The following is a 15,171-nucleotide window of genomic DNA, read 5'->3' as shown; positions in this document are numbered from 1 at the left end:
GACACCAAGCCTTTGAGGACCTGGAGACTTGACCGAAGAGTAAAAGTGGCAGAAAGAGATGTGAGAAAATCAGCCTCTGTCAGCTTCTATCTTTCAGAGCACAGCTGTCTGGAGCTGGGCAGGCATGGAAAATACAGCCCAACTCTCCCCAGTGCGAGCTGCCTGACTGAGCGAGTTGTATTGCCTCTGAAAGCATTCTTAGAAAAGGACGGTAAGCAGGTATAGGTCATGAAGATTCGATGACAAGTTCAGTGACATAGTTCTGGTTCATAATAGATGTTCAATAAATACTCTTTCATTCTCGTTCTTCTTTCACCCCAACGGTTTTCTGGCTGTCCGGCAGGGAGCACGGGTTTTGCCAGCCACCGAGGGAGTGGCCCTCTCTTCAGTGATGTGCAAAGAAAGTGGTAATAGACATGCGACCAAGGGATCAGGGTTTACGCAACTCAAAGAACATATGAGGCAGGGAAGTAGCTGATACTTCCATCTCTGGTAATTTTCAGTCGCAGACTTTGTTTCAGACAGCGTTACTGCCAAACCTTTGGGTTTCTGCAGAGATAGTTGGACCGGACAATATGTAACAGCCATTGTCATCTCAGGATTATTGTCGAAGTACTCGGATGCCTCAGAGTGGCTTCCTTTTCTACTCGGTTCTTCTTCTCCTTCTCCTTCTCCTTCTCCTCCTCCTCCTCCTCCTCCTCCTCCTCCTCCTCCTCCTCCTTCACCTTCTCCTTCTCCTTCTTCTCCTTCTTCTTCTCCTCCTCCTCCTCCTCCTCCTCCTCCTCCTCCTCCTCCTCCTCCTCCTTCTCTTCTCCTTCTTTCCTATCTCCTGATCCTAATCAAATGGAGAAGAGTTAGTGTGCTGAACCATCCTATATTATCTATTATCTATTGCTGCATTAAAAAAATCACCCCAAAACTCAGCAACTTCGAACAACAAACTATTATCTCACACAGTTCTGAGCGTCAGGAATCTAAGAGCAGCTTAGCCGGGTGACTTTGGTCCAAAGTATGTCATGAATGTGCAGTGAAATAATTGGGAGGGGCTGCAGTTATCTGACTGGACTGGAGAATCAGCTTTCCAGCGCACTCCCATGGCTGTTAGCAGGAAGCCTCAGCTCTTCTCCATAGGCCTTTCCTCAGGTCTGTTTACACAACATGGCAACTGGCTTGTCCGCAGTGAGTCATTAGAGAATGAGATAGAGGGAGAGGGAGAGGGATAGGGCAAGGGAGAGGAGAGAGAGAAAGAGAACACTAAGTAGAAATCATGGTGTATTTTATGACCTACCATTAGAAGTCAAATAGCATCACTTCTACCAGTTTCTGCTACAACAAGCTGATACCGAATGGAAGCAGATACCAGGAGGGGGGTCTTATTGGGCCGTTCGTGGAGGCTGACTCCATATCTCCCTCTAGTTTCTCAACTGTCAAAACATGTTCTATGGAAAGTCTGGGAGGACTGAGATTTAAGATGGTCTATCTTACGAGGCACTGAAGAAATTTATACTAATCAAAGAACTGATTCTAATTTCTGAATATTTTTTCTGCACATGGATTTAAATATTTTAAGTTTAAATGTTTAAATATTTAAAATTACAAATCTGCTTAAATTTGTTCCATCAGTCATTTAACTTACAAGTAAATATTAGGAGCTTCTGTGCATCAGAAACTGTCCGGACAATTTGGTATGTGTTATGACCCAGTTATGTTTATAAAAGGCCAAGGATACACAAAGACAGAGGAATGAAATTTACCTGGGGAGGTGGAGAAGGCTTCACAAAGGAGGTCATTTTGAGTTCTGTTTTAAAGGATTAGTAAGATTTTGCAAGACTGAATAAGAGATAAGCAAAAAGATAAATAAAATTAAAAAATGCTGTGTTTCAACAAGTTTCAGGAGACAACATGCAGAATGATACCATCTTTATGAAGCTATAAGTTATTTAAACATACATATTTGATAAAAACATCAAAATACAAGCAAGGGAATGAGAAATTCAAAATTCACATTAGTGATTACCCTTGGAGGGAGTGGCTCAGCCAAAATATGAGAGAAGAGAGAAACCAGAGAGAGATTCAGTGGTGATGGTGATATTCTAGTGTTTGCTCAGGTTGGTAGGGTTATAAATGTTAGAAATATGTATGACAACTTTTTTATATATGAAATATAGTCATTTTTAACATTCATGATATGTTGTCAGCAGAGGGAATAGCATATGAAAATGCATGGAGGGATGAAACAGCTTGGAATAAAATATAAAGACATAATTATGACAAGGAAATTATAAATAATGCATTATCTTTCATAATATACAGTTCAGTGTTCTGAAATTGTATTGGAGTATACAAAGGAAAGAAGATTAGAGATACAATTGAAAGCAACAAACTCAAAACTCAAAATCTTTACAAAAGGAGCAAGTCCTATTTCTGTATTAAGAATCAGGAGGCTGATTTATCCTTTCTTGCCTGCCTGGTGATAAGATCAAGGCATATTACAATTAGGAATCTCAAATAATGTGAATTAATGATAAGTTACAGAAGCAGTTATTATTTTCATCATTAGGAAAGAGGTCTGGTGCATTTTAATTGTCTAAACCTCATCATATGCCAATAACTTTTGTTCCTAGTGGAATTCAAATCACAGGGTGGTACTTTATTTAACAACTTACCCTTTTAAACTATTGTGAAGCTGCAAGTAAGATTTAATTATATTATTGCCAATCATCTGAAGAATGGCAATTACTTGGAACTCTTGGCCAGTATTTCTGATTAAAAGTGCTATGGTGTACTGAACAGGTCATAAGTTCACATCCTGATCCTATTAATTTTCTTCTTATTCTTTAGACAAGGAATGACTCCGCCCTTGGCCTTGGAAATGGTGCTTAGGAAAAATTTGATTGATCTGAAAAGAACAGATACATGAAATGAAATGACTTTTGCTCCTTTGTTTTCCTTCATGGTATACTGTGTTTCTTTCATTAAGAGAAGAAAAAAGAAAGAAATTGTGACTAAAAGAGTACTTTCCTGGGAGAAATTTGAAGTGCTTTTAATGATTCAACAAAGTTAGAGAAGCTGATGCATGACTTAAAGCAATACTTATCTGCCAGAAAGGAGAGGATGGGTTCCTACATATTTGTTCAGGAATAAGGTTTGGTGGGGGCATTTTTTTCTGGGGAGGGGGATGTGATACTGAAGGAGGAATGTTGTAAGGTTGGGTGTTGTTGTTGTTGTTGTTGTTGAAAAATAGAAACAAAACATAATCCCTGTAAGGCTACATTGGAACTTTCTGGCCAAGAAATTGTATCTGTTTTGCCCCAAAAAGGCCAAGGGTGTCTGAAGGTATTTTCTGAACCAGCACTACCTTGCTGAGCTGGGTTGTCACTGTGCTATTATTATTCCAGGTAAATTTGAGTGCCAACTCCTTCTGCTCTTGGTTCAACTGCCTTGGTTCTTCTAGGTCCTCTGGCTCTTGCTAGATCTTTTTTTTTTTTTTTTTTTTTTTTTGGTCATTAGGTCTGCTCTTGTTGAGATAACTCTTTCACTTTTTGCCCACTGATAATACATTACAGCCAAATTGTACCCATGTTTTCTGGGTGTGGGCATGGCCAGAAGTAAACATACACCTGTCCTTCTGTCCCTTTACATGTTATTTGCTGTTGAGACGTCTCCTCAAGATCAGGTTTATATCTAAACAAAGGTGACTCTGACTTGGACTCACAAAGGAGTTCATTGAGAGTTGGTGTTAGGTGTTTGGTATCTAAAAATGCCTGCAGCTCCTTTTCTTTCTCATTCTTAACTCACCTGAGATTACCCTCTGACACATCATCCTCGGAATATTCTCCTTGTTTTACATACTTGTAAACACTCTCATAATTCCTGCATCTCTTCATAAATGTCTCCTTCCTTCCTTTTGTTTTTTTTTTTTTAGCTCTGCCTGTGACTAGAACATGCTCTAGATGGTCCCCAATAGACATGTTTCCTTAGTTTTTGTTCCAAGTGGCATCTTTGGAAAACATTTTCCTGTTTTCCAGTAACACTGAACTTCTGTGCCTTTTGATTTTCCACTGTCTGACCTTTTTACCTTCTCCTCTCACTCCTTACTCCCTCCAATCATTTTACTTCCTCCTCCATAAAAGTTAATAAAATCAAGCTTGTTCTGCATTCCCTAGCAATTTCCTCTAGATCATGTCCTCTTTTCATTAGCTGTGAGCACATGTAGTTGCTGACCTTTCAGCAATGAGTGGCTTGACAGTGTTGGGTACTTTAGTTCCATTGTCTGAAAGATGTAAGAATAGTGGCCTCCTCAGTCATATCTGATCTCATTCTCTTTCCATTCTAATTCTCGGCATGATGGTCAGAAAACAAACTTTGGGGGTGGGGGGGAATAGGGATAGGTGGGTCAAAGGGCATATAAACTTTCAGTTATAAGATGAATAAGGCTGAGCTCCTAATGTAGAACATGGTGACCATAGTTGATGATGTTCTTGTATAATTGAAGTTTGGTGAGAGAGGAGAAATTAAATGTTCCCACCTAAAAGGAAAAAAGAAAGTTAAATATGTTAGGTGATGGATATGTTAATTAACTCAGTGGGGAGGAATCCTTACAAAATGTATAGCTATATCAACTCACCATGATGTATACTTTAAGTATCTTACAATTTTATTTTTTAGTTATACCTCAATAAAGCTAGGGAAAATAAAGAAAAAAGTTCTGAGCCACATTTAGGCTGAAATAGTATTATATTCTTTACCACCCAAATTCATATTAGACCTCCAGTTCTTGGAAACTAATCCATTCATCCAACTGATATAAAGATTAGTCATCTACTATGTGCCAGGCAATGTCTTTGAACTAGAGACACAAGATAAATGATGCACAATTTTGGTCTTTAAAGAATACAAAAGAGGGGTGCCTGGGTGGCTCAGTCGATTCAGCGTCCGACTTCAGCTCATGTCATGATCTCATGGTGCGGGGGTTCGAGCCCCGCATCAGTCTCTGTGCTGACAGCTTGGAGCCTGGAGCCTGCTTCGGATTCTGTGTCTCCCTCTCTCTCTGCCCCTTCCCTGCTCATGCTCTGTCTCTCTCTGTCTCTCAAAATAAATAAATGCAAAAAAAAATTTTTTTTAAAGAATACAAAAGATATTGGGAAGATTTACCAAAAGATGATGACAATACAGTGCAATTACTATGATAGGGGCTGCACAAGGGTCTGTGGGAACCTCAAGAAGAGAGCATGTAGGAACAGCACCCCTTGGAGAAAAGACTTCCTAGAGAAGGTAACATTTGGGCAGTCACATCAAGTCTGCCTCATGTAGATCTAGCATGGGGGCGAGGGTGGACACGAGGGATTCTAGAAACAAGACAGCTAATGCAGAGACCTTACGGATGGAACAAGCACATTTTTCTAAGACTAGAAAGAAGGTTACGCCAGGAAAATAAATGCAGGTAAATAATGTTGGAAAGGAAAGGCAAGGACTTATATATGAAGGGTCTTGATTATCTTGATGAGGAATGTGAAAATCTGTTGTAGGCAGTGGAAAAAAACAACAAAAATTTAAGCAAAGACAATTATGGGAAATTGTCCTTTCAACCACTGTACATTTTTTCCCTTGCATCCCCTCTGATTTCACTCCCTGTCTACTCTTAAGTCATGTTCTTAAATTCCTTTAAACATTCTCAAGTGGTAATAATCTCTTATACTTGATATGTTGGAATCTGAGGTCTAATTTGATTAGGACCCTTACCTCCACTCATTTATCACCATAGGAAGCACAGAAGACACGCCTCAACCCTGGTGGGACTCTAATTCCCATGACTTCTACATTGCTGTCTCTACCTCCATCTCCTTCCCTTCTCTATCTTCTGTATCTGTTTACTTTAGAGAAGTTTTAGGTCAATCATTAGCTAAATTCCCTTAATAATTAACTTACTTTGAAAATATTCCTTTAGGGGCACCTGGGTATCTCAGTTCGTTCGGCATCCGACTCTTGATTTCATGTCAGGATATCATAATTGTGAGGTCGAGCTCCGCATCAGACTCCGCGATGGGCATGGAGTCTGCTTAAGAATAAAGTCTCTCCCTTTCCCTCTCCCCCCACACTCTCTCAATAAACAAACAAATGAATAAACATGTAAAAAAGAAAACCAAACCTGGAGGCATCACAATTCCTGATTTCAAGATGTATTACAAAGCTGTAATCATCAAGACAGTATGGTACTGACAATAAAACAGACATATAGGTCAATGGAACAGAATGGAGAACCCAGAAATGGACCTACAAGTATATGGCCAACTAATCTTTGATAAAGCAGGAAAGAATATCCAGTGGGAAAAAGACAGTGTCTTCAGCAAGTGGTGTTGGGAAAACTGGACAGCAACATGCAGAAGAATGAACCTGGACCACTTTCTTACACCATATGCAAACATAAACTCAAAATGGATGAAAGACCTAAATGTAAGACAGGAAACCATCAAAATCCCAGAGGAGAAAAGAGGCAACAACCACCTCTTTGACCTCAGCCATAGCAACTTCTTACTAGACATGTCTCTGGAGGCAAAGAAAACAAAAGCAAAAATGAACTATTGAGACCTTACCAAGATAAAAAACTGCACAGCATATGAAAACATCAAGGAGACTAAAAGGCAACCAATGGAATGGGAGAAGATTTTTGCAAATGACATATCTGATAAAGAGTTAGTATCCAAAATCTATAAAGAACTTATGAAACTCAACCCCCAAAAAACAAATAATCTAGTGAAGAAATGGACAAAAGACATGAACAGACACTTCTTGAAAGAAGACATCCCGATGGATAACAGACACATGAAAAGATGCCCAACATTACTCATCATCAGGGAAATACAAATCAAAATCACAATGAGGTAACACTTCACACCTTCAGAATGGTTAAAATTAACTACTCAGGCAGCAACAGATGTTGGCAAGGATGCAGAGAAAGGGGAACCTTTTTGCACTGCTGGTGGGAATGCAAACTGGTGCAGCCACTCTGGAAAACAGTATGGAGGTTCTTCAAAAAATTAAAAATAGAACTACCCTACAACCCAGCAATTACACTACTAGATATTTACCCAAAGGATACAGGAGTATTTATTCAAAGGGGTACATGCACCCCAATGTTTATGGCAACACTATTGACAATAGCTAAATTATGGAAAAGAGCCCAAATGTCCATCAACTAATGAATGGATAAAAAAGAAGTGGTATATATATACAATGGCATATTACTTGGCAATCAAAAAGAATGAAATCTTGCCATTTGCAACAGCGTGGATGCAGTTAGAGTGAATTATGCTAAGTGAAATAAGTCAGTCAGAGAAACATAAATATCATATGATTTCACTAATGTGGAATTTAAGAAACAAAGATAAACATAGGGGAAGGGAAGGAAAAACAGAGAGGGAGGCAAACCTTAAGAAACTCTTAAATTCAGAGAACAAACTGAGGGTGGTGGAGGGGTGTTGGGTGGGTTCATGGCTAAGTGGGTGATGGTTATTAAGGAAGGCACTTGTTGAGATGAGCACTGGGTGTTATATGTAAGTGATGAATCACTAAATTCTACCTCTGATACCATTATTACACTATATGTTAACTAACTTGGATTTAAATAAAATTTTTAAGAAAGGTGATGTAACAGGTGAACATGGGGGAAAAAAGAGACAGAAGCAAACCATAAAATAGACTCTTACCTATAGTGCGCAAACTGAGGGTTCCTAGAGGGGAAGTGGGGGGAGATGGGTACTAAGGAGGGCACTTGTTATGATCAGCATTGGGTGATGTATGTAAGTCATGAATCACTAAATTCTATATCTGAAACTATTATTACATTGTATGTTAACTAACTGGAATTTAAACAAAATCATGAAACTAAAATAAAGAAAAAAAAGAAAATATTCCCTTTACATTTCTTTACGTAACTAACACTGGTCTCTCTATTGATTATACTCTTTCCCTTACATTCCTTCTGATTTCTCCTTCATATTCCTTCTACTGTAAAGGCTGGGGTCATGGTATATGCCCTGCCTTTTTTCTTTTTAATGCTACTTCAGATTATTCTCCTATCCAACTCCATAAAAACTTCAAGTTTTGACTGGGATTTTATCAAACTGTTCCATCCACTATCTTTCCTTGCAATAATCGTGTACTAAGTCTCAAGTCATTGTCCCTGTTTTCTAATGATTTTATCTCCTGGTTCAGTCCTACTCCCTTCAATGCCACCTTTGTTTTAATTCTTGGTAATCTCAACATTCACATAGACAATTTTTCCATTTTTCTGGGCTCTTAGTTATTGAATCTCCTCTCCAATTTCATATTCCATCCTAATTCCGAGACTCACTTCCATGGATGTACACTGACATTGCTCGTATAAATCCAATTTCAAATCTCTACTGTGATGATCATGGAGTATTTTCCTAGCTTACTGCTTATACTATCATGACTGAAAAAAAAAGACCACAAAACCCTTTGACCACTATAGAATTTAATAGTTGATCTTCAATTGATCTTATCACCTGATCTTGTCACAGCCCTTCCTCATCCCATAATGTTATTCCTTCCTTCTTTCCATGACATAAATACCATGGCAAAGTTAAAAATCACTCTCTTACATATATTCACAGTTCCTTTGCCTTTCTGCTTTTCATATATACCTAGAGATACCAAAATTCTGGTGGAATCAATACTGGTACTTTGCTACCTGCATACACACAGCCAAATAATCCTGAAGAAGGAAGACCTACCACAAATAAAACCAATCCCATTTTAAATTCATAGTCATTAATACTGCCTGACAATTATTCTATACTTCCCTACTCCACCCTTTACAACTGACCTATTCAAATGTGTCCTACATTCTTGTCTCTTGTTCCTTTCTGTTATTCTCTCAGTTGATGAATCCTCTTGTTTCACTAAGCAAATTAAAGCATTCAGAAGAAAGCTGTCTTAATCTTCCATCACTATTTCTACCCATTTACCAGAATCTGTGCTATTGTATTCTATCCTCATTTCTGTTACTGCAGTTGAGCTACCCATGCTTCTAACTGGGGCCAACTTTATCCTAGCCCAAATATATACTTCTAGCCCACAACGACCTACGAAGTCCATATGCATATGTCCAACTGGATTTGAATATCCAATTGAATATTTAAAAGGCATCTCTAACTTCACACTCAAAAAAAAAAAAAAAAAGTTAGAAACTCCTGGTAATGCTACCCACCTCTCAGCCTCACCAACAAAAAACACCAACAAGAACTAGTTCCTCCTGTGGTTTTCTCTATCTCAGTGAATGTCAATGTAAGTTCTTCTAGGTGCAGGGCCAGAAGATGTGTTTCTTTGCTCACACCTTGCATCTTGGGTTTTTTTTGTTTTTTTTTAATGTTTATTTATTTTTGAGAAAGAGACAGAGTATGAGCAGGGAGGAGGGAAAGAGAGAGAGGGAGACACAGAATTTGAAGCAGGCTCCAGGCTCTGAGCTGTCAGCACAGATGCTGACGTGGGGCTCGAACTCATGAACCGCAAGATCATTACCTGAGCCGAAGTGGGACACTTAACTGACTGAGCCACCCAGGCGCCCCACATCTTGTTCTTTAAGAAACCCTGTGATTCTCCTTTTAAAATATATCAAGAATTTTACTCCTTCCCTCTACCTCCATTACTTCCACTTTGGTCCAGGTCACTAGCCTCTTTGCCTGGGTTATTGTACTAACTTCAGAGACTGAGTCATGCTCCTTCCCTTATCCACTGTACCTGATTCTCAAGAGCAGTCACCAGAGTGATCCTGTAATTCAGATTATGTCCCTCCTTTACTCAAAAACTCACAACTATCCCCACCACAGTCAGACTAGAAGCCCAAACCATTACTATTATTTAAAATCCATACATGTTTTAGGTTCCATTTCTTGTCTGACCTCATCTTTTCTCTGCCTTACTATTTCTCTTTATCATTTATCACTACATAACATTCTGTACATTTTACTTTTCTATCTTGTTTCTTTTCAGTGCCCATTAAAATGTAAATGGTATAAGGGTGGAGATTTTTTTTTTTGTATATTTTGTTCACTACTGTATTACCAGAGTCTACGTCAGTGCCTAACTCATAGAAGGCATACAGTAAAAGGTATTGGAATGAATGGATGGTTTAATGAATGAAATTGTTTTCGCATGACTACATTATCTAATTTGTTGTGCATGCTAATACTTTTTTATAGCTGTGTGATTTCCTGTAGTAATTCAAAGGATGCCCTGTAATCAGACTGAGAGAAATTTGAATTTCATCTGCACCTTGCCATGTGGATTTGCAAATTGTATTCAGTGTCTCCAAGTCTTGTTTTCACATTTTAAAAATGGACATAATAATAGTGACTGACTCAAAGGATAATTGTGAGAATTAAATGAAAAACTGCAGGTAAAATGATCAGAATGCAAAGTGAGTAAAGTCCAGAGCAAAGTTAGTAAACTTTTAATCTAGTTAATATTTTTTAGTTAAATCTAATATATATTATTTTTCTTTTTGTGTCTTGATTTGTACATTTAAGTAATTTTGTAAGAGGAGAAGATAAACTCTTTGAGGTTGGAAATGTGAACTTCTATTTCATTTTAAACCCTTCTGACTTGTTTCATACCAGTATTTAATCAGTTATTCTTTGAGAGTCAGGTAGATTCCTGAAGTGTTTCAAATGGCTCATTTTCAGTATGGTAATGTCATATGATAAATCAGCCCCATAGTTTCATCCATTTTTCTATGACAGACTACTCCAGAGTAGAAAAAAAAAATATTTGTTATGTACTTGACTTTTGTGTAAAGGAAGGAGAAACAAAAACAAAAACCTCTCTGAAGGGAATTATCACAGTGCATTATAAAAAATGCTTAGAGGAGAGTTTTCCTAAAACTGACACTTAGGAAGTTCATTAAAATCATTTGGAAGTGATCTATGCAAACTTTACATTTTATGTTCGATCATTTTTTTTTTCACTTAGGAGCATAACCTTTAGAAGTATAATAGTCCCAACTGCTTGATGCTCACATAGTTAACTAAATTTTTAGAATTAACAAATATGCATGTAGGACTGGCTCTTTTGCTCATGAGTTTAATTATGATGATCCAGGAGGGGGTAACATGTAGGAGTCATCAGCAGGGGGTTGATTGCACAAGGTTTCTCTGAGAGTCTGCACTAAATAGACATCACTGTACAAGTTTGCCACGGGTGGGAGAGATGTTTGTTTTTATTATTATTATTATTATTATTATTATTATTATTATTATTATTTTCTGTGAGAAACGGGCACTCTAAATACATATATTTTGTTCAGATTGCCTGAACAATCTCCAGAGTCGATTAGAATTTGTATTCATAGAGCTAGGCCTAGAATCCTAGTTATTATAACTGCTAGCCTATGACTTTTACTTTACACTTCTGTATTCTTATATTCTAGACTGGTAAAAAAGAAAAGGCTTCATCTAGGAGTTAAAATATTTTATTTTCAGTTCTAATCACAGGTCTGTAAATGCAAAGATTTGCTGTTCTTGACAAGACTTGTCACCTCTATGCCTTAATTTACCCACGTGCATAAAAGTAGGGATTGTATCTGCCCTATGTTTTTTTACCGACTTATCGTTAACATTATGTTCAATGTGAAGATTATAAAAGTGAGATGTTGTATATTACATGGTTTCTAATTGGGAGGATATTTCAACAGCAGTTGAAACAATCTCTGATGTTGTTGCTCTTCAACTTCTGTTATTTTTCTTTCCATTCAGTTTCTAAATTTCTGTAACTATATTATGATCACCTCCTACCCCCCACCTTTTTAAAAATAGCATATCGGATTTTGCCAGTAGAAATCCAATGGTAAAATCATACTGATAGTTGAAATGAAGGGTTCCTCCTGTTTTTCTTGGGTAACATTTTGATAACACCAAATTGTGCTTTTCAGTTCTGTACTTGGATATTAGTTGCAATAGCATATTTTCTTCTCATTTTCACAGGAAATGACTTATTTCTTGTAGCAGTTCATGAACTGGGACATGCTCTGGGATTAGAGCATTCCAATGACCCCACTGCCATCATGGCCCCATTTTACCAGTACATGGAAACTGACAACTTCAAACTACCTAATGATGATTTGCAAGGCATCCAGAAGATTTATGGTAGGTTACCACTGTTTCTGTTTGGTTAACCCGACAGTGAAGTCCAGAGTTCCTGCTGTTTCCTTCTTTGAGATAGATGCTCTAAGTATTGAGAAAAATAAATACGGAAAAAAGAAAACAAAAAATTCTAGCCTATGGGCAGAAGTCTTCTATCAATTAAGTCTGACAGTCCCAGATATCTCAGTATACAGATTATGGTAAAATCTATACACGGATAAAATTTTCTTATTGAGTTTAATTGAAACCTGCAGGTACAGCAAAGAACTTATGACTTTAGTATTTAATATTCAGATAAAAATCTAATAAATGAATATAACCAATAAAAGAATTGAGAAATACAAAGACTCTCTTGTAAGGTAGTGAGATTTTGGTAAAAACTGACAGATTGACCCTCAGTTTATATTTGATGTTAGATAGTACCTAGAGAAATCACTTGTGAGGTTACAGAAAATACTTGTGTGATGCATACAATAAAATGACCCCAAAAGCATGTGATTACTAAGAATGAAAGCTAACAAACATGGGAGTGAAAGTTAATGAATGGCAAAATTTACTTACACATAATTCAAAGTAAATTTCTAATATGCTAGTATTATTTTTATTTATGGGGTTCAGTCAGTGAGTGCAAATTAAGACCAAAGGGAGAAAGACTGTTATACATATTTACTATAATCCTAACTCCCTCAACAGAACCATTGACCTTTATAAAGACATTTATTTCACACATAATTAAGAACTTGACATTTATAATTTACATATAGAGAATATGCTTTCCTAAATTAGTGAAGTGAAGCTTTCATTTTACAACACAAAGGCAAATGCATGTTATCTGTATGTTAATATCCAGTATTCAGAAGACGTCATTTGCATTTTTAAATAGCATAGTTTAAGTTCACTAATTTGTTTTGCATTCATTAGTTTTTCAATTTCGGTATCTCAGTGGTAACCATTCTCTCAGGGTTAAAATAAGATTTGAAAAAAAATAGCCAACTTTTGTGCTACTCTTTATTAAGGGGATACTGAGAAAAGGGAAATGTCTCAGTCAAAACTAAATAGCACATATATTGAATGTGCTGTCTATACCTAGTTTGTGCCATCAGAAATTCCTCCTAAGTGGTTAGCTGAAAGAAGGCTCTTTCTCATGACCTCATGAATTAGTAGTCTAGACTGAAGGTCTGCAAAAGAATATTCTTTCCATATCTAAATATTAAGTGTGAACAGCTCTGTATTTCTTTTAAAAAAATAAATCTCTGGAGGAATGATGCTTTACATCTGCAACAAATTATATGTGTAAACTTTGGCTTAATTTAGAAACCTCTTTTTAGAAATACTTCTTCACATTAATATTTTACTAGTGGTGTTTTAATCAATAGGTGTTTTAGATGCAGTATTCAAATGAAACACTCATCTAGCAATTTGTCAAAACGTCATTAGAAGAAAATAATCAAAGTCAAGAAATGGTGATAAATACAGCTGGAGACATAGAGTAGAATAAACCTCGGTTCGTTAATGTTTATCTTTTAGAAATATTTGCATTGAATCATTGTCTATCAAAATCTAGGATTAACTTTGGTGGAGCTTACATGCATGGCTCCAGTATTCATTTTCATTTATTTATTATTTATACACCACCTACTTCCAAAAAAGATTTGAAAGCAGCTTTTCCAATAAGGACTGTGGTGAAGCTATAAAAAATGTCATTAAAAATTAACAAAGAAAGTTTAGTTACTTGGATTCAGAATTTAGCATGATAAGGACTTTCAGATAGACTTGGCAATGGTTTGTTGGGTAAGACGGTTTGTTTTTTCAGAAAACATGCAGTCTTAAAGACGTCTTAGCTCACTTAGTCCGTGCCCTCCCATCCTGAGTGATTGTACTCTGTGCATATCATCCAGCACTATTCCAGTTTTAAGTGAACCAAGCGCTTTCCTCATATTTTCAAAGGTCCACCTGACAAGATTCCTCCACCGACAAGACCTCTACCGACAGTGCCCCCACACCGGTCCATTCCTCCCGCTGACCCGAGGAAGAATGACAGGCCCAAACCTCCCAGGCCTCCCACTGGCAGACCTTCTTATCCTGGAGCCAAACCCAACATCTGTGATGGGAACTTTAACACTCTAGCTATTCTTCGCCGTGAGATGTTTGTTTTCAAGGTAGGAGGCTGTGATTTTTTTTTTTTTTAACGGTGGATCAAGTGTCTACGATGTCGCTTTAGAAAACAAGTTCTCATTCATTCTAACACTACCTTCCCAGACCTCTCACAGTTAGAAGTTTCAAAAAAGCATCTTAGAAAATAAACGCACAAATGGGCTTAAATGTCTAGCAGAAGATTGCTGTAACATTCTATTTGGGGAAGGCATTTATGTCAGCAGAAGCTAAAATGCCTAGAAATGTAAGGGTGAGAAAATGCTGCATGTTATGAACAGATAAAAAAGCATAATTGAAATCATGAATAGGAGCTAATCGGGATGATTGGCTTGGGAGCTTAGCCACTTCCAGGCACACGAAAGCTATTCTCTCTTTGATTTGCACATCTTTATGAGATCCCTGTGATTTCACTTGACAATTAAAGCATTGTTTTTTAAGAGTGCTGGTGATCATTTTGTTTTGGATCTACTGATAGAAATTTTAGTAAAATCTCCTCTATGAGACCATCCTTTTTATTTTACATGCACATGTTATTGTTTTCGATAGCCAGGCATTTATATCTACCTAATTTATATTTTTAAAAAGGTTACAGATAAAACTGATTTTACAGTTTGGTAAGTATGCCTTTGAATGCCATTGGGTTCTCAGACAACACTGATAAACAGTGTATCAAAGTAAGTTACATAATGAACTTACAAAGCAAGTTCAACGTAATGTTGAAAAGTATAGTATAATACTGAAAAATAATTTCTCCCTCAATATCTGCAAACTAATGTGAAAAATTAATGAAAAGTATGTTTTATGTTGGCATTAGAATATTAAAGTAACCACATTTTACCAATACCATCCATTTAAA

The 15,171-nt window shown here is 37.0% G+C and overlaps 1 protein-coding gene across 3 annotated transcripts in view; it reads left to right on the top strand.

The window, feature by feature from the left end:
- Positions 1 to 15,171, top strand: part of MMP16 (matrix metallopeptidase 16) — a 311,611-nt gene that overhangs the window by 200,889 nt on the left and 95,551 nt on the right. For all 3 annotated transcript variants that reach the window (XM_040493926.1, XM_040493925.1, XM_040493923.1), the window contains exons 5-6: positions 12,003 to 12,164; positions 14,109 to 14,320. In XM_040493926.1, the coding sequence (XP_040349860.1) occupies positions 12,003 to 12,164; positions 14,109 to 14,320 (374 nt within the window). The remainder of the gene's footprint in view (positions 1 to 12,002; positions 12,165 to 14,108; positions 14,321 to 15,171) is intronic.

Source organism: Herpailurus yagouaroundi, unplaced genomic scaffold, assembly GCF_014898765.1.
Source record: "Herpailurus yagouaroundi ecotype Mexico unplaced genomic scaffold, PumYag 186, whole genome shotgun sequence".
NCBI classification, from domain to species: Eukaryota; Metazoa; Chordata; class Mammalia; order Carnivora; family Felidae; genus Herpailurus; species Herpailurus yagouaroundi.
The sequence above is the reverse complement of the archived record's forward strand: the minus strand, read 5'-3'. Positions and strand labels throughout refer to the sequence as shown.